General features: G+C 44.2%; 1 protein-coding gene across 2 annotated transcripts in view; it reads right to left on the minus strand.

The window, feature by feature from the left end:
• Positions 1-1,007: 1,007 nt before the first annotated feature.
• Positions 1,008-26,506, minus strand: part of RBM20 (RNA binding motif protein 20) — a 422,608-nt gene continuing 397,109 nt past the window's right edge. For both annotated transcript variants that reach the window (XM_085603428.1, XM_085603429.1), the window contains exons 12-14: positions 24,447-24,566; positions 18,709-18,830; positions 1,008-3,156 (exon numbers count right to left, since the gene is read on the minus strand). In XM_085603428.1, coding sequence (XP_085459554.1) covers positions 3,046-3,156; positions 18,709-18,830; positions 24,447-24,566 — 353 coding nt within the window. In that variant the 3' untranslated portion in view covers positions 1,008-3,045. The remainder of the gene's footprint in view (positions 3,157-18,708; positions 18,831-24,446; positions 24,567-26,506) is intronic.

Raw genomic sequence — 26,506 nt, forward strand, 5'->3', positions numbered from 1 at the left:
GGAGCCTCTGAGCCAAGGCAGCGGGGATTTTGGCACCAAGTGTGGCTTTTCAGTGCCCTTCGATGGGGTCCCTGCAAGCATCGACACAGCCTCTTGAGTCTTTGACCTTTTTGGAAGCATGCAGCCCAAGGCCATGATGTGTCAAAGTCTACCAGTCAGCGACTATCAGATCGCAAGTCCAGGCATTGCAGACAGATAGATTCTATGCCAGAGTAGTATTCTTTTTGTCACAGTTGAAGGGTGAAGAGCTGGAGTCAAGAAGAAAAGCCTGATTGTTAATACATCGACCTTGGAGCAGAGTTCCCGACCACCCAAATCCGATGTTGGAAAAATAACAACAATCTGAGGTGGAGCCAGTGTACTGGTGCATAGTGGACCAAGGACGGTGTCACACTAGTTTTCGTGACTCCAACTTCTTTGAAGAAAAACAAGTTGCAAACAGCCGCGCCCAACACTACATGGCAAGAGTATGCAGAGAATGCGTATATCCTGCTTCACATGCTAAGAACATATACACGTCATCCCTAGGCCGACCTTTTCTATCCAATATCCTACCATCTGCAGCACCAATTGTAGTCACTGCTGCTGTCTTTGCGCTTGCTGCATTATATTTAAAGACGTGACTAAATATGTATCCAATCCTTCTATTTTTCCATTGTGGTTTATCGAAATAGAAGACAGGTTGCAAATACAGTGAATGGTGTGTTCCCCACCTATTTTTATGCACTCCCATAAAAATAAAGAAGAACTCACTGTTGCCTTCCATTGTTTTGTTGTTGAAGGCAGCATATGCACTGAATATGTCGTTATTCAATAACTATGTGGTATGCAGTACACGTTACCATTAGAGTTTATTATGGCTCCAGGAACTTCAAAGTATAAAAGAGAAGAAACAAAAATAAAGCGGCATTAGGTCAAACAAAGAAAAGAACTAGAGAGCTCAAGAGAAAACCTACACGCCATGACAAAGAGGTATGACTGGGAGACACAGACAACAGCCTCAGCAGTCACAGAGAAAGGAACAGTGCACTTTCAAATCCTCTTTATTAAAATCAATATTTTATGAAACAAAAATGTTAAATACTTTGCAATGAGTTACAGAACCTGGTATCACAGTGGTGACATAATTTAACATGTTCTAACAATTCATGTCTTCGTTAAAAGCTAAAACTTAAATTAGCTTGTTTAATAAGATTAATAAATAGAATATCTGGTCCAGTTCAAGTATAATTCCACAAATCACAGCCTTAATAATTGTATAAAGAGAATACAAAATCCCTGAATATCGCTGGCTTGTCAGTTAGCGTGTGTTCAAGCCTACCGCAAACCTAAAAAATCTTGTGAGTGAAGTTTTGATAAGATTTATGTATTTTTCAGTGTAATAATTCAGAATACATTTTTATTAGGATACATTTTACAGCACTACATAGATTGACCTGTCAAACAGCAGCATTTGAAAAAGTCTGTGGTACAAATATCATGTTTTTTATTATTATTATTGTGTAATGACAATGCAGGTTTGGGTGCTTCGAGCAGTGCAGATGCAATAACATTTCATGGATGTCTTCCACACATACCACAAACATTTCAGATCCAAACCATGCTGTGAAGGCAAAGAGTGCCTTTGTGCTTGCACCTACAGGTAATCTTATCCTACAGTCAAATGTGGACATTGGCAACGCTTCTGACATAATGGCAGTCCTCATTCTACCATTTTCCCAGGGATCTTCCCACCAAGCACCTCACCTCTGCTGAATAGCAAGATGTGTAAGAGCCAGAATTGACAGTTTTGTGGCATGTGTACGGAATTAAAATGGCACATTTCAGTTTGCATTTTCTTTAACCAAACACTTGTAACAAAAATGATAAAGAGATAAGTGTGCCAGAAACACCCTATAGATGGCTATGTCCATCACTCATCCATTTCCATTAGCATCATACTGAATGTCTGTAATATTTTCCGGAAAATAAATAGTATAAAATATTATGTGAGGATCCCTCTTCTTTTTCAACTAAAGACAACTCTAATTTGGTTACAGAGAACACAGTGGACCGGTTGAGGTCTGTTGATGTTCCTAGCCTGGAGCATCACACTGGAGGAAACTTCCTGTTTGGTATCAGAGGTAATATGTGTAAAGAAAAGTTGGAGTTTCCAACCATGCTTAAATTCCATTTATAAACATACAACGTGGTTTCCAAGATTTGAAAGTCAATTTCTTCACACTTTTATAAATTAAAACACAGGCCACAGAAGATTGAAGATGGGTTTAAGAGCTAAGTCAGGCTCCTTCTGCTTCTTATTTGGTGGGAGCTGAGAACTGACTTGAAGAGCTGCTAAAGATAATGTTGGCCCATTGACTCTTGGTCTGCTGGCATCAATGATCCACCCAACTGAAGATGCAAGATGTTCAGCCTTAAAACTTTGGATATTTAGTTTTCTGAACATTTCTTTTGAAAACACTGTGAAGATTGTTGATGTATTGTGCGCTGCTGGATGTGTTGAGGTACTTCAGAGTAAGGCACTAATAACGGAGGACCCAAGTCCATCTTTTGAAATGTTAGGATATCTTCCTTGACTTTGATCGAAGCCGGCAGGTTCGCTCAGTGGCTGATTTTGGCAACAGGGAAGGCCCAGCCTGGCTGCTTTTTCTCAATACACAATGGTTTTATGTGATATATCAAAGAGGTTTACAACAGACATTGTATATAAATAATACATTTGAAAGTCCCTGAGATTTAAAAAACATAATTTAAGAGCGATTCTGCGTGATGACACAAAAGAGAGGACTCCTGTGCTCACTGAGTGTTTCCTGCAGTCCTTCAAATTTGTGAAGCTCATATTTGGTTTATAATGTGGTCTTTGAAAAAGTTAGAGAACTGAAGGAATAGTGGCTACTGCATTGGGATATACTAGCGCCTGAATTATTTCCATCCTGATGGGGTGGTGAAGGCTGACATCAGTTGCATCATATGGGGCAGCCAGCACGTCTCCGCTCTTTTCCTGGCCATTCGCTGGTTCTTCCTCCCTACCAATGTTCATTGTTGTCAAAGTTTTTTCTTCTCAAACTGCGGAACAATCCCAGCATCCTCCTGTGTCACACTGCTGTTGTTTTCACTAACTCTAAGTGTTTCCTCTGCCAGCTGGGATAGATATTTCTGTAACAAACAAGAAATACATGTTAAGGTATCATTCAAGATGGAAGAATGCCCCAGTAGACAACTCTCTCTTGATTTTTCCCTGTCTGGTTGTTTCTAGTCCGGGAAAGAGGGGACTTTTGATTCTCCTCAAAACACAGTACTAGGTTCTTGCATATACTAACCTGATGTCAGATAATGGTGAACTAATACAAGCAGCCCATATACGTTATAAAATCATGCATCACATGAACTGGTATTCAGTTTCATTTATTTATTTATTTAAGAATTTTATGTAGCACTGGCTAGACCCGAGGGTATCAAAGCACTTTACAGTACACAGCATTGATAGAAGGATTCACTGTTGACAAAGAGGGAATAAAAACGGTCTGACATAAAATACGTATCTCATGAAACCTAGGGTCCTGCTTGCAGTTTTTTTAACCAAGAGGCAATCTCTATATTTGAAAACTTTATACCACAAATTGTGTGGTGTTCGGGAAGTTACTTCAGTTGCTTCTATTTCAGTTCATTACTTGCTAAAAACAAGCTCGAAGCACCTACAGACTTTTCAGTTTAGAAAGCATAAACAACCAATATGCGAGGGAACAAGAGGGTATTCTTTTAAAATGAGTGGAAAGACATCCAACTGAAGAGCATGCAAAAGAAATATACACATGGAATTTCCTGGTAGAAAAGAGAAGGACCTGTGAAAGAATTATCAGAGAATTTCATTTGAAGTAATTGGCAATGATAAGCAGAAGCCAAACTACTGTCAACCACATTGTGTCGATACCTACAGATTGCGTTTAAAACAAGGTTGCAGCGTAATATGCAAATCCAATCGAAAGGCACATGGGAGCATTTGGAGATAAGTGTTCCAATTCCTGTTATGACCAACCTGTCCAAAGCTCCATATGTCCAACATCCCTTCACCCCATGCATGCCAAAGACCCGGTTCAACCTTCAAGCTCTCAACGTGCCAAATAACCCATTCCACCTTCCTGACAATACTATTTAATGTAGATTAACATTGTGACATTATAATTGAGATTTTCCTAGCCTTGATGTTGTGTGACAAATGTTGGGCACCCATCTGAGCTTTTATCATTATCTGCAATGGAATCTTTACTCTGGCGTTGCTAGATGCTAGCTCCCTCATCCTTCGACACTGATCCTGGTTAGGGCAAATATTAGGCCCATTTGCAGAACAGATGGAACCCACAAGGGACTCCACTCTCTACAGTGAGTGAAAAAGATGTAAGCTTTCCACCCCTGACCCAGGGCAGAATGTTCCATGGATGCTTGATGCTTCAACATTTTGGCCAATTTGACATTACACTAAATCACAAAATATCTGGGGTATGTTTCAGTGAATTAGCCTTATGTAGGTTTTGGGGGCTGGGAGGAGGGTAATTCCATCTGGATGATTTTCCAGAGTTCACAAAATGTCTCCTCTTCCCAACGCATGGCTCTGGGAAATGGAATAGGGCGGTTCCGCCCATCCTTTCAGCAACCTGAACAGATGACATGGTGCTGAGGAAAGGAAAAAGACACATTGCTATATAACTCGAATATAGTACTCGACTGATATTTATGCAACTTTGAGACAGTCTTATGTTTTTCATTGGCTCTAAACAGACCCATAGTTTTTAATGAGATGAACTACCAATCTGAGCAAGGTCTGCAAAAGAAAACTCCCAAATGAAATGTACTGGGAAAAATATCCTATAGGCAAGTAATGAGCTTAAGAAGAATACGTATAATTAATATACCATTTATCAGTCTTCCACTCTCTGGGTGGATAATTGGTATCTTGCAGTATCTTCGGCTTCTGTGGACAAATTAAATTTCTGAAACCTCAAATATTAGGATAGCATGATTTATAAGATTTGTCCTGATGTGAACCAATCTGATGGCCGTTTTAAATACTGCGAGTTCCCCAATACAAAATCACAAGCAGTTGTTTTAGAAAACGACAAGGGGCTTTACCTGGTGTTCTCACTCAACAGTGCTTTTTTTTGTTTCCTCCCATTGTTACTTCCATTTTCTCTTCCATAGCAATGGGGACACTTTCTTTTTTTTGTGTTAATAGGGAGCGAACAAGGGTGGGGATCCACTCTGTGCCCTTCTTTGCATTTTTTAGGGTGCCCCATCATCCCTGCTTCTTTTTCCTGCCATTTTTTCCTTTCTCCTCCCCCCCATATAGTGTGTTTTCTTGCGGTGAGCTGCAGGTGGGCAAGGATCTGGTAGACAAAAAGCATTTGTAATAGGTCTGTTTTCCTTTTGTAAGTCACATAAGTCAACCAAAAGCACCTGACACCCTAACCTCGGAATAAACATAGTATATTTTTTTAAGACATGCTCAACTATTCAGCCATGATCAGAAGTTGCCAAGCATTGTTGCGCTTTTCCATCCAAGTACAAGAAAAACATAGGTCGCATATCATCATTTTGACTCCATGTCAATAACTGATTTATTCTGTATGATATAAGGTACAATAATTATATATGATTTCACCTTTTTACCACTTGAACCTCTTCTCCTTATCAGATAGGTAAAGCAGAACTCCAATAAACCCGGTACATGTCTCACCATATTTTGTACTACCTCAAGACCTTTTAGAATATCACAGAATCCCAGGGGAGTAAAATGCGCTGATTAATTTTTGTGTGTCTGTACTTCAAATTGTGCGTTTGTACTCGTACACAATGGTGCTGTAACAATTTTCAGAGTGGGGATGCTGCCATCAGTGTAACATCACTGAAGTCATAGTGGTTGTGAAACGTAAGTGTCACAAAAAGAGCAAATATAGCAAATGAGCCATGTCCAAGCAGCAGGAGAGTGGTAAGGGTTTGGTAGGTAGCCGGTGGTGCATTTTGGAGCAGACTGTCACAAATACATTACTAAAACAATGCCTAGTAGCACACTGTCATTTACAGAAAGACTATTTTCCACTGAAATGATGAAAAAATTCAAACTTACATGCAAGTTTACAGATAAAACTATATAACGCACAAACGATAATGTGTAGAAATCGGATGTCAGATAATCTTTATCATTTGCACATCATCAAGTGCCTTGCTTAGATCCTATTAAAATCTTTGTTTCCATCACAATTTCCAATTAAAAGAAAAACGTGCTTATTTTATACTTTCTTCCCTGCTGTTATATTTTGAAATATTTGAATAGTTCAACTACCGAAATGTAAATGTTCTTGTGTGTTAGAAAAAAACTGATATCCTACAATCTTTTCTTTCACACTCTTTGTAATTTAGCAAGAGAATGTGAGGTAGTTACCTTTACAAAATCTTATAACTTTGCAGTCAGCAAAAGTAAAGTAAACACCAATCTCCATGTTAAAAGAATAAGCAGCAATTTGTCAGTAGACATAGCCTGAAATGTACCTGTCTTTAAACGTACAGCAAATGCGTTAAGATAAAACAAAACTTTCATTCATCTTCTGAACTCCAGCTTGGTATTTTGGGGGGTACTGCAGCACCCCTGCCTCCAGCACATATGCTTGTAAATGACTGACACATACATGTATGTTTGAAAAATCTTCTGCTGGTGCCAGGGAGTGGAGATTTCATGGTGGGAACACTGTGGCAAATGTGGTGTCCTTCTAGTGTGCATCATACAGAAGATGCCGAGGAGCATAGCCTGCTGTTCTTTGAGTGTCAGCTGATAGACCAGGGTTGAGCATGCAACATCCAGTGCTCCTGCAGGGGTCTTTCATCATCTACTTGAAACTTATCTTTTTCTGTGCATTCTCTATAAATACACCATGTGATAACATTGTAGCCAGTCTGCATATGTTGCAGGCTACCAGCTTTAAAGAATGGACATGTGTAAAAGAAGACAAAATTGAGAGAAGATATGTAACAATAAGAAGAAAAGGTCAAGAAGACAAGACAAAGACAAAGGAAGAGTAGAAAGAAACATTACTGCAAGAAAGGTGGCTGCAGGAAGACAGTGGCACCCCACCAGTGCTATCTTTATCAACACTCCAAGGGTAAACTGAGCAGCACTAGTGACCTCCAGCCACGAGATAAGGATGTGCCCGTTATATAAGGCCGCCACATGTGGACATGCAGCTGCAACAATTGCAGAAAGAAGGAAAACAGTTTTTGTAAAAGTGCTTCTAAAGGTGAAGAATAGGAATTTCTCCCACATATTTAAAACGTGGCCGACTGTACATGGACAGGGTGGCTGACGGTGAACATGTGTGACCTGCTGGCGAAACAGTGCTGAAAAAAGAATCCCTTGTCTCGTCCTAGAAATGCACGAGAGGGATGAACATTAGCCTGCATTCAACCAAAAAACATGTGAAGTGTGAGGGTGACAGCTTTTGCAGCTGAGGTTTGCAGAACCCCTCCTACTGATGAAATGACTGCAGTACAATAGGTCAGGGAAGAGGTACTGGAGACTATCTACTTTTCATGGGTTTGAAAAGCTGACATCAGCTCTGATTGACCCCATATTGAAAAAAATATTTCTTATAGGAGGAGACGAAGAATGTTGTGGCTTTCTGACAGTTTTCTCTGCACTTATGTCTTACTGTTTTCAAGCCATCCAACTCTATTTTTGAATGCTTGTGACACTTGTTGTGGGACTTACCAGTTATTGGTCAACTTGACGCTGTTTGGTATGCGAGCATCACTAGTGCAGGGCAGGCCCAACTACAGTACCAGTCACCATGTTTAAATTTGAAGTGCTGGTCGCTCATGCTCTGCGAGAAGGTGTTGGCTGAAAAGAATGCTTGTGCTGTATTATGGGTCCTTCTCGGGCACGCACTCATATAAGGAAGTTCTATTCTTGGCATGGGCTGTGGTGGCTCTCTGGTGCTCGGTGTGTCACAGCGAAGCACAGCGAGCGCATTCTTGCGCCCTGCACCATCTGGTACAATCTCTACTGTTTCACGCTGACGTGCTGCGGAGTCTCTCTTTGTGGGTCCCGGGATGGACAGTGGGATTATCTGTTCAGATGAGTGTCTCTCTCTGTGGTTCATGCTGAGCAGCCTGCTCTGCGTCTATGGCCACAGGTGACTTGAGAGTTCCTATCTTGACGTTGCATTGACTCGGTAATGAGACCTGCGAAGAGCAGTCTATGTGATACAAATGTGGATTGCCTCAGTGGAAGGACCAGATCACAGATTGTTTTAGCTAACAACAGCTAGGATCATTGCTACATTGCTCTCTTTCTCTGCAAACTTCACGCTTTTAATGTATTGAAAGAGACTATTGGAAGGAAAACATGCATTCTGCATAACAAAACGACTTCTCAAGTACACACAGTGCCCTGGGCTTTTCTAGTCTAGTAACATGCATCATTTAGGTGGCTGTTTATTTTTAACAATGTGGAGAATATAAGAAAGCTATGAAATACTATGTATACTTGCTCACACTTTCAGAGTAATTTTTCAATTCGATGGAGTTGCAGACATAATAGTCATACAGTATAGCTTGGGATGCTGGCTGTCGTATTTAGAAAATGTAGTACTGTCTGCTAACATAAAGAAGGTCTTTATGTGGATGCGTGTTTCCATATACTAGTGTGTATGTGCTATATGTCCTCTAACAATATAGTCCCCAGTGCGCACTGTATATGTTCCAATAGCTTGCAAATTCATTCAATATCAAATAAATTCTTGTAGACTAGAGTTCCTGGTCGTTTAAGAAGCTGTGTTTATTCATCACACAATTTCATAATTTGAATGTAGAAAAGCTACAACATACTGCAGTGTGTACTGGGGCTACATGGATTGTATGGAGAACACATAGGACATACACACTATTCATTGAGAAGCCCAAAGGATGCAGGCCTCACCCGCACACAACTAATTGTTGATATTTGGATCATTTGACCAAACACAAAGAAAGGTGTGCCCAGTGCTTAATTTGTAAAAAATTAAGTGCTGAGGCTCTTCCCGAAAAGCCACTGCAGCCAGCACCACACGTTGCCCCTGCCAGCACTGCCAATGACAGTAACAACATAACACCTAACCTTCGCACTCCTACAAGTGTGACGTTTCAAACTATTTCAGGCCACACAAGGCTATAATAATGGCGTGAGAGGCTGACTTCATGTTCAATGCCATTTGACTTAATAAAAACAGTTGTTGTGCACATCTCACACAGCTCTACCATGTGGTAGACTGTCACTAGAGTTGGAGATTATGCTGATAATTAAGTGGTGGAGCCCAGCACTGGAAACCACCAGTTCAAAGTAAGCACTGATTAGAAGTATATAACACTTATCAGTGCACACTTCAAATACTTCATCACATTGTCATACAATTCAATGGTACAGATTTTATCGAGTTTGAAAGGATGAGAAGCTGAGTTGGTTGTCTTCGAATTAGACCCTGGCTGACACGCACAGTTCTCTGTTTCAGATGCGGTTAATCTCGGAGCTATCAGCCTTTAATTATATATATGCCTATATCGGAAGTGCCTGTAGAAGGAAAATTATAGGTGTGGTACAAAAGCAAACTGGACCGCCTGGGTTAGGACGTGAGAGATGTGCCTCTGTTGGATGAATTAATGAAAGCAATATTTATTTTTGATTGTCTCTATAAAGGCGTTTAGTACTTTGAACACGTGTGTATATGTGCTGCCACTGCTGTTTGTTTATGTAAGGACGCACATGAGATATACGTGTGTGTGTGTGTGTGTGTGTACGTGGCATACATAGCAGTGTGTGTGTTCACCTTTGCTGCGTCTAGCTATTGCTCGGCGAAAGTGCGCGAGTGTTCAAATTATGCTGAAAATCTTTCGCATGCATGGCGTGAAATATTTAGAATGTGGGTGTAGCTACGTGTCTAAAGTATTCCCAGGTGCCTCTGTTTGCGAGCGTGTGCACGCTCTTGTGAACGATGTTGAAATAATGGCCATGTCTGTGTGTGAGCTAAGTGTGTTTGTGTTTGTGTGTGCGTGTTTGTGCACATATGTTTGTCTGGAGGATTATGTATGTGTGTGCAGAGGTTTGTGCACATATTGGCTCTCGCAGCCACAACACACTTCAACCGGGGACTCGGGAGAAGAACAACAATGTCTGCGGTGAGTCAGTGACGTAATTAGATTTACTTTGCATGTAATATGGCATTCAGGCAGATGCATACTGTAGACCCGGCCCTGATGAATAGGTGCCGGTGCTAAACACTGGAAAGCACCGGCACAAATTAAGCACTGGGTGTGGCGTAGGGATCCACTATTTGCAAGTCTTCCAAGTACTAGCCAAAAGTGGTGCAAGGGGCTTGTAAATGTGCCCCTATGTGCTCATAATGTGTAGTACACCAGGCACGGGATCCCACTACTGCTGTGGGATTTTTTGAAATGCGAAAATTGAGTCAGCACTAAAGAAGTCTTTGACGACTCATAGGAACTTGTGATTGTCACTGCATCCCGTAAGTTCTTATTGAATCCGTTCTGAATTAAAAAAGAAATCTGAAATGTATTAACTTTTTTGAGAACTGGACCTCCAGTTAGCCTGGCCCTCCAGTGATTATGCTTCTAGGCAACCGACCTCATTCAATCCAGAGAAATGCTTCCTCTCTGTGAGTTCATCCGCTAGCGTTGGAAGCAGGCACAGCTAGCGTGACGTCACTCAAAAAACATCTCCCTACCTGGCAGTGACGGCTATTGTCTGGAAAAGGGCATCTGTTAAAAGGCATCCAGCAAAGAGAAAATAACAGTTCTTCAGCCTCTCTGCATAGCCAACAATAACCAACAGTCACTCCAGAATGTCCCTTTGTTGGTGATGGCTGCTTGGGTTTTGAGACCTATTGTGGCAGTTACTGGATGGTGTCATGACATCTCCATGGCCATATGAGCCTGTCCCCTTCCCCTCTATATACACTCATGTTATATGACCTTCCACGTACGTTACTAACGTTAACAGGAATAGTTTCCTCTTCTGAGACAAAATGGCTCAGTGCCAGAGTGACTCACTCCTCAAATGACTGCCTGCTATCTTGTCGTCGTGCACGAGCGTCTGACCTCTGCAGCCCACGTGAGCCTGATATGAATTCCCAGTAATGCCAAGGTCCTGCTTCTGGACCGTCCATAATTTTGGCCGATGTAAGACTGCACGGCTTGTCAACAGATTAGACGTTCTTGTTTATAGGGCCCTCAGATAACACAGAACAGTCAGCTGCTCACGGATCACTTCAGGGCACATGAACACTTAATCCCAAAAGTCGGCATCAGTCAAATACAGAGTCAATCCTTCAAAAAAAGGCATCTGTGCTCGCTAGGTACCCCCAACTCTCACACACATGCATAATCACACCTCTTACATGAATCTAACTAAGCAGTGTCATTAGATTGGCGCTGTTTAGGTAGACTTTGATACTTCTGCAGAATTTTCTTATTTTTATCCCTAAGGAAGCCCGCTGCACACTGGGACTTGTCTTCGAGGTTGTGGAGGCGGCATTCGGTTCTAGCCAGCTGTGCGAGTGTCAATTAAAGAATGGAGCGATGGTGCAGGTTTCCCGGGTGACTTATGCACCGGCCATCTTGCTTCGGGCCATGCCCCTGGCCAAGTAAACGTCAGCTACTTCAAACCTTTAAATGGATCTATCTATCCACTGGGCTCAGGAACAGTAGCTGTCTCCCTACAGCCATACTGAGTAACTGCATACTTGTCCTGCTAAAGTAGGGAGAAGGGTAGCAGTGTCAGAAAAGGCCATGCGTGACCACCACGGTGGTCACAGCCTCAAGGGAGTACCACTGAATCCCCTACCCTGGCCGAGTTCCTCTTCCTGTAGCCGTGCGTGTAAAGGCTCAGCAACCTTGTGCTTCGCCTGAGGTCCATCTGCTAGACTGGCGACTCACCCTTCTTATGTTTTAATTGTTCGAGGTTTGCATTTGCTTTACAAAATTAAAAAAGTATTGGTAAATGAGTTGACCATGGCAATATCAGTCAGTTAACAGAGCCGCAATGTGTGTGTAAGAGGATATGTTCACAGAGCCAAACTAGCATTGTCAAAGTAAATAGGTCTCACCTATGCAAGAGCTTTTGGCTTTGCCAATGTGTTTAGCTATGTGGTATACCAGCGTGGCTTCTGTTCAGCATGGCAGTGGGGTGGTGCTGAAGGGAGTGGCCCACAGTGGAGTGGCACAAAGTAGAGTACAGTGGTGCAGAGTGCAGTGGCGTAGAGAAGTGGAGAGTGGAGTGGCGTAGAGTTGAATAATGGAGAGGGCAGTGACTCAGAGTAGAGTCGAGTGGTATAGAGTACAGTGGAGTATAGTGGTCCTGAGTAGGGTAGCATAGAGTAGTGTAGAGAAAAGTATAGTGCCGTTCAGTTCAGTGCAGTGGCATAGAGTGCAGTAGCGTAGGGTGGAGTAGCATAGAATGAAGTACTGCAGAGTAGAGTGGCAAAGCGTTTAGTGGTGCAGAGTGCAGTGTTGCAGAGTAGTGTCAGAGTGTAGTGGCTTAGAGTGCAGTGGCAGAGAGTACAGTGATGCAGGGCAGAGTGCAGTAGCATAGAGTGCAGTGATAGTAGAATGCAGTTGTGTAGAGTGCATTGGCGTAGAGTGCAATGGTTAGGAGTAGAATGGTGTAGAGTGCAGTGGCATAGAGTGGAGTGGTGCAGAGTGAAATAGAGTGGTGTAGAGTGAAGTGGCATAGAGTAGATTGTTTCAGAGTAGAGTGAAGTGGCATAGAGTGGAGTGGTGCAGAGTAGAGTGCAGTTGCATAGGGTGGCATAGAGTTTAATTGTAGAAAAGTGTCCTTTTTCACATGGTCACCCCCACTTTTTGCCTAGTATTTCATGTGATTTTGACTGGAAGTGCACTGGGTTCCTACTAACCAGGTCGCCAGTGTCAGATCTCTTTCCCAAAACTGTGCAATTGTACCCCAATTGGTAATACTTTTAGTATCCTCTGTAAGTCCCTGGTAAATGGTCCCCCGGTATCTATAGCCTGAGGTACTAAACAGGGTCCCTAGGGGCTGCATCACAAATTGTGTCAACCTAGTGGACCCCTAAACAGGCACATGCAAACTGCCACTGCAATCTGTGTGTCTTGGTGCAGACAAAAGTGAAAACACACATGGCACACATCCCTGTGTGCCATGCCTACAGAAAGTGCATGCAATGTAGGTAAGTCACCCCTACAGCAGACCTTACAGCCCTAAGGCAGGGTGCATTATACTACATGTGTGGGCATACCAGCAAGAGCAGATATGTCCCTGTACTGGTAAGTTCAATTGCTGCCAGTACAATTGATCTGGGAAGCCATTTTAAGTACATGTACTGGACACTAGTTAAAACGAGTTTCCCAGCTACATGATGGCTTCACTGAAAACAGATGTTTGCTATCAAACATATCGTATTAATAAACCCACACTGATTCCAATGTTGGAATCATTAATGCATGCACCCAGAGGGCACCTTAGAGATTCCCCCTAAAAACCTACCAGCTGCTGCTGTGCCGACTGACTGGTATGCATCCGTCTACCACCAGAGACGTGTTTCTGACTCCCAGGGTGAGGGTCTTTGCTCTCAGGAGGTCAGAAACAAAGCCTGCTTTGACAGAGGGTGTTTACACCTGCTTCCACAGGATGACGTGCAGGCAGGTGAGCTTCAAAGTGTTTCAAGGCAGGAGAGCTTCAAAGCATCCACCGCCTTGGTATGCAAATCTGGCTTAGCTCACAGGTAAGGATGCCACCCCCCGTTGCACCTGGACAGGTAGGAAAAGTAGCTGGTCAGATAGGGGTGTCCACCATCAGGTTTGTGCCATCCCTAAGGTGGGCTACCTAAAGTGGAGGCGAATTTTCAAAGTTAGCCATCTTGGTGAAGGTAAACCTAAGAACTCTGGGACAATGCTATGCCCAATTCCATAGGAAGTGGTCAAATAAGGGGCGCAGTGACCCCCAGCGGTCTCCCCTAACACACCTGAATCCAGTATTTAGGAGAGCCCCTGGAACCAGAAAAGCAGATCTTGATGACCTGAAAAAGAAGCAACTGACTTGGCCCCAGCCGTGCTAGCCTGTCTGTGCTATTCCTATTGAATTTGTCGCATCCTGCAAGCTATTGTGCCTTCCAAAGCCTGGGAGGACTGCCTGCCTTCAACAAAGACACAGGGACTCCCATGCTAAAATCTGTAGGCACCCCAAGAAGAACCCGAGAAGACTCCAGACTCGCCAAAACCTGACACCGCCAAGCACCACTGCACCGGAGCCCCCAGCCCGAGTTGAAGTGGGCCAATGGTGTGAGCGTGGCACCCAAGCCCTCAGGAGACACAGTCCACTTTGGTGTTGCCCCTTGTGAACTCCCCGACGTTGCCTGCAGCCTCTGTGTGCAAGCCCTGTAGGAAGCTGGCTCTGAATATACTATACCAAAGTAAGGTATAGCGTGCACAGCATGCACAGAGTCCAGTTGATCCCCAGAGGTATAGCAGAGGCTGAAGTAGATAATAGCTTATTCTCTTCTGTGGTAGTGTGGATGAGTAGTCAGGCTAATCAGAGGGTAGTGTTAAGCATGTGTTCAGGCAAGAAATGATGCCACACACTCAAAGACTGAATTCAGACCAACTGTTTGTTTAAAAGGTTGTTACTTTGTATTTTTATTGCTAGAACTAAGATTTACATAGTAGCAGAATAGTGATACTTTCAATACAATAATACTTTTCAAGATACAGTGTGCACTGTTTTTGTAGAAGCATACAAGTTTCTTTGCAGTAGAAAAAATGAGCTGTACACTCTAATATAGTTGCAATTACTATAGATTACTTTTTAGTTACTTTTCAGTTATTTTTCTAACATAGTATAAAACAAACTAATCACACAGCTTGGGCATAGCAGTACATCAGTAAGCAGGTTAACTCATTTGAAGACACTAAGTTACTTTGTTTCAGTACACAACAGGGTCAACGCTTAAAACATTTTTCAGAGAAAACCCACCATGCAATCCTATGCAGGAAAAAGCAGTGTTAAGTTTGCAGGTGAGTAAAAGGTTTTGGTAACTGAGTTTTGGGGGGTAGAACCAAGGTAAGTACAAAGGGGGGCCCAAGGCAGCACCAAAATTACACCACCAGTGGCACAGGGGTGGCCAGGTTCAGGGTGCTCACACAGAGTCGGGCGGCCAATGTTACCCAGGTTACCCGGTTTCAGGCTGCAGACTCAGACCATGAGGTCTCTTCGATGGAACCAACAGCCAGAGGAGGAAGTTGAGATGCCAGGTGACATCGGAGAACTGTTGCTTCAGGTCACCAGGACGCAGGACCGGAGGATTCGAGGGTGTCTTTGCACATCAGGTTTCTCCATACTGGAAAGGTCAAAGTCGAGGGGTTCATCGTGGTGAGGGTTCAGGCATCAACACTGGAGCTTGGAAGTGACACCCCTCAATGAATTGAAGGTCAGGACTGATGAGGGACAACTTCAGGACCAGTGGACCCACTGTACATGGGTCATGGATGGCGGGTGCCTAAGTAAGTTCTGGAGCAGGGTTTCTTGCTTCTGCAGGGGCTTGATCTTCTTTTGTGGCCAGGGCCGCTGTCTTCGGGATTCCCAATTCTTTGTTGAGGCAGGGGATCAGTCATCACCAAGTCTGAAGGTTGCTGATTCTTTTTGAAACCGTTGTTTTCTTCACAGGGGGATTTGGAGCAGTAGGCAGGCCGGCCAAGTCAGTTGGGCCTGTAGTCTTGTCTTCACTGTGGCAATGTCTTCAGATTATAGTCTTCTTAGGTCATCGATTCTGAACACTGGGTTCATGGCTGCCCCCTAAAATACTGTATTTAGGGGTCTCAAGGTAGTATCCAATGGGCTACTCTCCTTAGGGTGAATACACCCTTAGTGTGCTCACCCCACGTGGCGGAGTGGGCACAATCCCTAGCCCTGATTGGAGGGTGCCTGCTATCTGCAAGATGGTGGGCACTGGAGAGTGGCCTCACCTCGCCTCACCCACCTGAGGGGTGGGTTTGTCAGAGGTGGACACACCTTCTGGGCTGTCCTGATTCTTTCCGCCTGTCTTCCCACAAAAAAGGCGGTGAGACATGAAGGGGGCCTGCTCCTGATAGCAGGGGAGGCTGCGGGTCATGCTGCAAATGCGGCAAGGCCTTTGAAACTTCCGTGCCACAGATGGCTCTTCCTGACCTCGGGGAGTTGCGAACACCTCCGCCCAGGAAAGGTTTTGTTTCTGAACCTAGGGAGCAAAAGCTCTCACCCCAACGGTCCAGAAACCTGTCTCGTGATGGCAGGCTGGTGTTGACCAGTCAGGAACCCAAGAGTGGTTAGTTTGATTCAGGGGTCCCCTCTAGAAGGGACCCCTGAGTGCATAGAATACTACATCTGACACTGGAATCAGGGCAGGTTTATTATTCTGAAATGTTTGATACCAAACATCCCAGGATTCAGAAAAGCCATTATGGTGCTAGGAAACTCGTAATGTCCAGTTTCTAGACCATATACTCAGGATTGCTTTACTGGGCACTTATAATATCTAAGAATGGCTTAGATACTATAGGGATCTTTCTGATCAGGTACATAGGTCCTCACATGAGGTATAGGACATCCTTGCTTTAAGAGTGACTTACCTAGGCCTCATGCAGTGCTGGGCAGGCATGGCACACAGGGATGTGTGCCATGTCGACTTTTCCAGTTTAGCTGCACTACAACACGCAGGCTGCAATGATGCATGCTTGTGGTGAAAGGTCTCTGAGGGTGGTATAATACATGCTGCAGCCTTCAGAGGCTTTTCACTGGCTACCATGCCCTAACTACCATAGGTATCCCTTACAAGGGACCTACAGGTAGACCAGAGTTGTGCCAATTGTAGAAACAATGGTACAGTTAGGGAATGAACACAGACCCTGGTAACCTGTTTGGCAGGGACCCAGGGTACACAGTCAAATTGCATCAGGTATCTGGCAAAACGTTAGTGGCAATCATGCAGAAAGGGCACTTTCCTACAAGACACCTCAAATACCTTCCGCAACCAACCAGATGAGAAGAGGACCACCAGGGTATCCACATCCCCTAGCATCGCATGACTTGAACCCTCTGGTTGGGTCAACCTGACTGGCTTCCCAATCCAAACCTGCAGCCTCTTTTCACACAGACCAATCCCCATCAACTAACATTGGGCATCTGACGCTATATTGCACCACTGCATCCGGCCGCCCTAGTGCGGCTGCAGCTGACCTGCTGGCGATGCCTTGGACCTTGCCCTATACTCAGCTTAAGACCAGGAGATTGGAATCGTAAGTAGCCGTACTATACCTGAATGCAGTACCTACTTACCATCTATATGTTAACATTGCCATTTCTGAGAAATACGCTAAGTATTTCTCTTGCAAAGCTCTAATTCTCTCTCGAAACATACTTACCTGATCGCATTGATTCTGGTGCCTAAATATATATATAAAGATACGTGTTATTTTTCTAAATTGGTGTGGATCTCCTTATTGAGATGTGTGCATCATTATTGAATGAGTGTGTATTTTGCACTTGTCTAACACTCCGCTCTGATAAGCCTAAGGCTGCTCGACCACACTACCCCCTAGAGGAGCACCTTGGAATTGCTAGAGGAAGTCCCAGTCCGCTTATAAGGGAATACTTAGGAGTAAGGTAGAGCGGAAAATGCAAGATATGATAGCGCACTGCCATTACAGACAAGACATTATATTTGCACAGACATACACTTTTACTAATAAAACTATACAGTACACAAACAAAAATAAGTGGAAATTGCATCATCTAGTGTAATGATTTTTTGGGATTATATAAAAGTATTTGTTTTAAACACACTTAAGTATAACGAAGAATGTGCTTCATTTTGTATTAATAATTCTGAAATACTTACACAGTTCATTTAAATGTTGTTGTGTGCTACAAAAAACCTCTTTCCAAACCCAAGTATCCAGCAAGATTGTCACATAAATTCTCTCACTTTGAAGTCAGAGAAAGAAAAGTAAACAAGCGCACCCCTCCCCCCCCCCTCCCCCGAAGACAGCTCCTGACACCTGACATTTGACCTTGGTCTTTGAATGCACAGCACATGAGACAAGATAAGAAGAAGATTTAAAGGCCTGTTTACAGAAAGGGAGTTTGTGGAAGAATACTGTAACACAGTTTAGGCAACAGGAGGGACTAACTAAACCTGAAGAGCCTAAAGCAAATAAAGCCAGCAAATAGAAAGCCAGAAAATTTGAGTTATAAAACACAAAGCGAATAGTAATCAACAGGCGGAATGCATTCCTAGGTCAACTTTCTGAAAGTCTCCAAGATGTTTCTAGCAAACCAGACATCTGTGCTGTCTGGTAGGCTGCAACCTAAAAACTACCACTGACCTCTTATTTCTTAATTAAAAATATAACTTAGTAGTTGGGCCTTTGGCTGCAAGCAGATAACCCCAAGATATTAAGGAAGGGTTAACTTTTGTGCATAATTGTCGCTTTGAGACACTTAAAGAAAGCATAATGCAAAAAGATGAGTTAGTGTTACCAAAGTCATTAGTATTCTGCCTTCTAAACACAACATTAGCACAAACATCTATGTACCACACAAGCTTCACAATTAGTGATTGATTAATTCTAAATAATGGCCATGAAAGTGAGCAGGTGTCTTACCTGAAGATTCTTGTAATGAACCGTACTTCGGCAGTGAGTTGTCTTGGCTGTCTCTTCGCTTGTGTAGAAGAGACCGCATAGCTTGCAGTAAAATCCGGTCCTGGGCACCACAAATTCCACACCTGTTAAAATAATTACACTTATTAATAAAACATTAATTATTGAGTGCATGCTGTAAAACATTGGCTGTTCAGAGATTTTGACATAAATGCAGCCAAGCTCCATGAGGCCACTTACAGATGCTCATTTTCGACACGATCATGGCATTAAAGTCACATTTAAAACAAGCATTGGCAAAACCAATAAGTCTTGCCTTTTAGATCTATTGTCTTAGTCAATGTCTTTTGGTAATGCTCTACAGCGTCTGCTTTTTCCTGATTGTGCGGCACATCATTAGAAAAACAAAAACAAAAAAAAGGTGCAATGATGCAAGCCAGTCGCATCATTCCTTGAGCTGCTTACCTGTGCAGTGGCATATGCACTTGCATGCATCACATATATGTGTGTGCCAGCGGAATGAAGAGGGCGCCATTTGCTTCCAATTATTATTTACCAATCCAAGATGGTAGACACCAATTAGATCGATAAATTAAAAAATAAGCATTTTTGTAGTGTGAAAGCACAAAATTATTTTTAGAAAAGAACTGCAAGAGTGGCGCTGGTAATCGAGGAACAAATGGGGAGGAGGTGAGGAGGGGAAAGAGTGGACGAGGGAGAAAGCAACAGAGGTGGGACAGAAAAAAGTAAAATGGATAAAAGAACACAGAACACAGGCAGGTTGGGGAGAGAAGAACACCTGGTGGAGGGTGTGGGAAACAATCACACAATAGAGCAAGAAGCACACGAAAATGACAGCAACATGTGAAGCAGGGAGAAGCACATGAGAGTAAGAACAAACTGTAGTGCGAGGGAGAGGAGGAGAAGTACACAAGGAAGAAACTTGGAGTGCAGGGAGATGGGCGTTTTGAAGAAAACGCAGGGGAAGGAAGGAGACAGCAGGAAAACACAAGTACTCTCATGGACAGAGGCATTTCCTCCTCAGTGGCTTGATGGTGTAACACTGCCACCTGTAAACTGCCATGGTCTCATTGCTAAATTACATTTTTACAGTTGTAATAATTGAATTTAGCAGTGCTCATGTAAACACAGCTTTCGTGTTTACATGAACTCTGCAGTGCCCAGGTCAGCTCTTTCGGCCTCTTCACCAGACTCATGATGACAGGACGGGAAGGGGGGAGGGTCTTAGCAATGATACAGCTACTGAGTGAAGTTTAAAACACAGAAAGCGGTGTGGCCTATATGGCGGCTGAATTGAAGGATCTGTGCCAAGCTCGGCCGCCTGTGCCTCACAGTCTGTGCCCCAGCACCACCAGCGACTGCCCAGCATCCGGCAGTGGGGGAAGTGGTGCAAAGAACAAGGAGGCACATCCAGTGCCCGGACTACAAGCACTCATCAGGAGAGCTGGTGATTGCAGGATGGCCAGCGGTGAACCTCAAGATGGCACCTGCTGCGGAGACCACTAGCACCTGCACTCACCAGGCGACTGGTTGCCAACCCTGGATTGAGACTGCTATTTATGAGTCCCCTTGACCCCCTCAGGCTGACCTCAGTGGATAGGGGAGCTGCGCTGCCACATGACACCGCTGAGGCATGGCCCCTGGGTTTAGCTTTCCGGTCCAGAGGCACAGCACACGTTGCCTCCATCAAGCCCACTGCGGAGGGCATGACAGCAGCCAAATGGGGGCACTGAAAGGAGATTGCGAGGTGCAACCCACCCCTTTAGTGGAAGACGCCCAGAGGGCTGCTGGCTGTATGGCAGCCCAACACCTACCCCCAACACACATTGCTTACCGGTGCAGGGCACCCACTGGGAAGCAACGCCTGGACACAGACACCGGGGTTCTTCCTATGCAACCTCTAGGAAGAGAGCAGCTTGCGGACCCAAACACACCACACCCCCCCTTGAGAGCTGGGGGACAGCAATCACTGGTCTGGGCCTAAGTAGATTGCACCAGAATGACTGCTCGCATCTCACTCAGTCATGGCTGTGACATGGAGACTGGCGCTGTCCACCTGTTTTACCACAGACGTGTCTGAGCTCAACCCCCAAGACTGACAGCAACATAATCCTGAAACAGGAGCGACCGGCCTCCACGAAGGGGGCGCTTTCAAATGACAAATGCTGTTAATACCGCCACCTGGACTCTCTGGCCACCATCACATCACAGCGGTCCCGGAAAGACTCAGCCCTGAAGGGCATGCTTGCTAAGGATGCTTCTAAAACACTGGACCCGCTCCCTGAGGAACGCCATCCACGGAAGACACACACCCCAGAACTGGAGGATTTTGATGCCCCTATCACCCGTGCATTCATGGAATCCTTGTTTGTCTCAATAAGGGACGAAATAGCAGCCCTGCATGAGGAGGTTGCATCAGAAATTAAGGAAGTCAAATGAGACATGCTGGAGATAGGGCATAGGGTGCCACCCTGGAAACCAGCACCAGGGAAGAGGAACTTGACACCTACCTATGCAAGCTTCTGGAACATTAGGATTAAAAAAAAACTACAGGTACATCTTGAAGGTTTGGAGAAACGCTCATGTCATTCCAGTATCAGGATCAGAGCTGTCCCCATACTGATTTAGATTCACGGGGCCTGAAAGGATAAATTAGTCAACTCTTTCGCTATATTCTCCCGGATCTGGAGAGGTAAGATATAGTTCTAGACTGCACCCACATAGCGGGGAGATGGGCGCTGCCTTTGACTCCACCCAGGATATTCTCAACTGTATCCACCACTACAGGCAGGAGGTGATCATGGTGGTGGCTTGCTACCACTACCCAATCCTATTTCAAGGAACCTAGATCTGGTTGTACCAAGACTTGTTGATGCTCATGCTCTCAATTCAACAATTGACTCCTCCGGGAGACACACCTTCTGAAGAAGACTGGAGACAGTGAAAATCCCATTGGTTTCTGCATCAGTACTTCTCTTCAGGCCCAAGTAATACAGCACACAAGCAGAGATACCAGGGAGACATCTCTCAGTACATATCTCCCTACTCTCCTACATTTTGGTCACTCTCTATGCACCAAACGACCGGCAGGAGCAATTTATACTCAACGGCCTGGGCCTTGTGGCCTCATACCCAGACTGTGAGTTGGTAGTAGGGGAAGACATTTATCTTGTGGACCATACCGATGTAGACAGATCAGCCCAACGAGTGGGACTAACTGGGGTCTTTACGCAAGAGGGGTTGCATTGGCTAACTAAATCAGTTAATAGACGCCTGGCTTTTGCAGCACCCCACTGACAGGGACTTTACCTTCTTTACTGCCGCAATCAAACATATTAATTACTCCCTGGTCTCCCACATGGCTATGACAGCCGATGTGCAGGTGTAGATCGGTGTCTCAGGCCTTTCAGATCACTCTCCCATTACGTTCTCCTTCCAGGTACCGGGATTGACCACCCCACGCCACCCGTGGTGCCTTAATAACAAACTCCTCACATACGATGCTACAGTGACAGAAGTCGGAAAGGCACTGCAAAACTTCCTCCATGATAATGACACCCCGGAAACTTCTATTTTCCTACTGCGGGAGACATTAAAAGTGTACCTGCATGGCACGTTTATAGATTTTTAAATGCGCCTCAATCAATTAAGGGGAGAGACACTCACCTCCCTAGAGGACTGCTTACGGGCCATCGAGAGGTCCCATAGGTAATCTGGTGCCCATAGAGTGCGACAACAGCTGACCCTGGCCAGGAAACAGCTCAAATCGCTATACATGGACAAGCTGAATATGCCTTTCTCCGTACAAAACAAAAATATTACACTGGGGTAATAAGGCTGGCAGACTTCTTGCCCACACGCCGAGGGCCAGACACATAAGACCAGAACAGCAGAGATTTACCCGGAGGAGGGGGTATAGCTTTCACAGATAGAGACATTGCAAGTGCCTTTGAGCGCTTTTAAGTAATTCTCTATTCGGTTGAATCAGCTGCTGCACCTGATATTGCAGGGTACCTTTCTGATGCACCCATTCAACCCCTGCCACCACTAGAATCACTTTTGCTGGAAGAGGACATCCCTTAAGGTAAAGTCCTCGTGGACATACACCGTCCCAACACTGGTAAGGCTCCTTGGCTAGATGGCTTTCCACTCAGCAGCTACAAGATCTTTGGGAACCACCCGGCCCCCATTCTTACTTGCCTCTACAACTACTTTGGTGACACGGACACCCTCACTGATCCTCTGAAAGAGGAGGTCATCACTGTGATACCCAATCTGGGGAAAGACACTGTGAAATGCTCCTACTACCGCCTGATCTCTTTCTTCAATGTAGATGCTAAACTATTCACGGGCATCTTGGCTGTATGCCTTGGCCTGTATATGCAATACCTTATAGATCTGGACCAAGCGTGCTTTATACCGAAGCGAGGATGCAGTGACAACACCAAACGTCTCCTATGCCTCCCTAATAAGGCATCTCATTCCCACATACCCACGGTCCTTCTATAGATGCACAAAAGGCGTTTGATAGAGTGCATTAGCCCTTTCTATGGCATGTCCTGGATGCAGCGGGTTTTGGGGCACGCTTTTAGAAATGGGTGCTATGTAGGTACTCTGAGCTCATCGCTTGGGTGCGAGTAAATGAACTAACCTCACAGGCGCCCAGCAGCACCCAACAGGGCTGCCCCCCTCAGTCCCTTCCTGTTCACCGTATATATGGAGCTCTTTGCAAACCAAATATGGAGAAATGAACAGATACTTATCAGCCATCAGGAACATAAAATAATGCTATATGCCCACAACAAGATGCTGGTGCTCACCCATCAGTCCACCTCTCTGCCAGCTCTGGTTCAGCCGCATATCAGGCTTTAAGATTAAAATCCAGATATCCCATATCCTAAACCTCAGGGTACCGCACCAGGACTGGCTCCAGATGGAGTTTCAGTTCCCCTTTATTTATGCAAAGCATTGGCTGCCCTATCTTGACTTTAAAATTTGCCCCACTTTGAAAAGATGGATGTATCCAATTATGCCTATCTACTAGCAACAGCACATCATGACTTACAATTATGGAAGCGAGGTGCTCTTTCGTGGCTGGGCAGGATAGCTGCGGTGAAAATACTCGTAACCAAGAAGTGCCTTGTCTCATTGCCATGTAACTACTACTGGTGCACACACTAAATTGAGACCCTGTGAGAGGAGGAGAGTCTATCAGGAACAAATATTGATATAAAGGCTAAGAATCCATGACATGACTGTATCTACCAAGAGTGTCAACTGAGATTTAGACTCCTAAATGACATTATCAACAGCCTGCGATGCCTTCTAATGCCCAACAAGCCCATAAAAATGCACTCCATGCAATTGTCTAAGGAAACAATGTGCATCAACAAATACCACACGCCCTAGTTGGCTCTGTGAGAGAGACTGTTGTTCTGTGATGCTGATGCCCAGGTTGGACCGATGACCTGCTGGATTAGCATGTGTCCTTATTGCTACCGATTTTTACTATTGTCTTGATGAGATGGGAAAAGTTGATTCATACTGAAGCAATGAAGGGAAAATTACCATTTCTGCCCGCTTTGAGAATCAGGGAGATGCACAGTCCTGCAAAATTTACTTTTAGAACATAAGTATTTGCAATAAGAACAAGATAAAAGGAAGAAGGGAGAGGTACAGAGCAGATGTTGGGACTATAGAGGAAAATGAACCATACATACCTAAGGGGATACTAAGTTCACTGAACACATCTTCTTGCTCCCATGAAGGTAGCGAATGCTCTTGTTTGGATTCCATCTCTCGATATTTGGGCGATTGTATTTCCTGGTATCCTAAATTTGCTTCATGAAAGACAAAAACAGCACAACAGAAATTAAACACTGAATGAGATTTACAGAATCTGTTGAAACTGATGTTGATATGGAGTAGCAGCTGAGGTCTCATCATTTGTAGAACTAGGGGCAAATGCTACATTCATTTATTGGTGTAGGAAAAGTTACCCTGCAAAGTACAACTGTGGTTACTGCAATGGATACAGTATAACAACAGAGTGGTTCGTCTACTGTGACACCTTTTTTGTAGGTACTAGACTGATTTGCATATAGCTGATCTCTGTCCGGAATAGCACAGCGGGTAAAAAGTAAGCCACTGCAATCTAGCTCGAGCAATCACCACTTGTTGAGATTAATTAAAGCGTTTCTTCTGGCACTTTGTTATTTTTTTTATATGAGATATGCAAGCTGCCCCATGTCCATGATATCTGTGCTTCCTATGTGATATTTTCTTACCTAGGCACACTAAGGGAAGCTCATAAAAACACATTCACAATAGAGTCTGAGGTCTTTCCAGCGGCTGTTCGATACCACAGCCTAATACGCTGGGTTCCCAACTGAAGCTAAATATCCCTAAACTTCCTTTTTTGTGCACACTTCGACAACAACTAGAGTCTGACTGGTCTGAACTAAATGGTTACTTCAGTTATAAAACTTAACTCTGATGACCAGACCCTTAACCTAGAGAAGTAACTTGACATTATTTCATGCACCCAATTTCTAAATGGTATGAATTTTTGTAATGCCATAGTTTCTTGACACTGCCCGAAGTGATCCCACTGCTCTTGGACATGTAATACGGAGGACAATGAGACCTCCGGGTAAGGGAATATTGGGGTACACATTGTTACTGGAGGCTGTAATAGTTTGACAATTTCCCAGGGTACATGTTGCTTTCTTTTCCTTTGTACCTTCTGGCTTCCTCTTCCTTATGGTCCTTTCCCAAATTCAATATAAATACTCCCCTCTATTTTGTTTTGCATCTTTATCACATTGACACCGTCTTCTCTGTACCCATGTTCAGTCAGGAGAAGAATGACACCTCTGGGTTGTGGGTGCACTCTTCTTCACATCCCCTGAGAGAGCCTTTTGATCTTCCACGTATGAATCCTGATAGTAAAGTAAACAGCTCTCCTGATCCAGTCAGATTATTTTGTAGAGAAAGTGACAGAATGGAAAGTCCAACTTTATTCACTGCTAGTGTTTTGATTAGTGCTTTGGCAACCTAGAGTGTGAGGAATGGATGTAGACTTCTAATATAAAGTAACTGGTGACTGGTACCTGAGTCAGTGGAGAAGACAAACATGTTTAGTATCCTACTTTAGATATCATGGAAAGGGACCTCTCTCTTTCATCTCAGGTACACCAGGCTACTTAAACCTTCTTTTCATTGTGAAGACCTTCCCCTTCCTTTGGTTTTCCCACAGAGTATGAGCTAGTATTGCTTTAGTTCTCTCCTGCAATAACTATGCTAATGCACTATATAATAAGACTTAAGGCGTTGTCCTACGCAGACCACAGTGTATTTGCCACCAGCAAGACTTCACCTCTGTAGCCACTGTCACATGCCCTCACCCTTGAAGCTCTTTTCTGGATGCCAGTAGCCAAGCCATTTCATTTAAGGTCTTGCGCACAGCACTTCAAGAAAGCCATGGTTCGGGTCTTATTTGAATGCAACACAAACAATGCCTACCAACCAAGACTGGCCCTCAGATCAAGGCGGGCTCCACTTCTTAACAGTCCTAGGTTCAGAAAGTCGTGGATCGGTGAGACCACCTTTGCAGAACAGATGGCCATGCTCTGCAATTCTCCCAGCTTGTAATGGAATCCTTGCTAATCACCTAGAATTCTTAAGACATTTAGAGTCCTGGCTGTTCCTAGCTTACATGCCCTCTTACTCCCAACCATTGATACAAAAGCACTTTACAACAAAGGCTCTACCAATAGGC

This window comes from Triturus cristatus, chromosome 1_2 (genome assembly GCF_964204655.1).
Source record: "Triturus cristatus chromosome 1_2, aTriCri1.1, whole genome shotgun sequence".
Taxonomy (NCBI): Eukaryota; Metazoa; Chordata; class Amphibia; order Caudata; family Salamandridae; genus Triturus; species Triturus cristatus.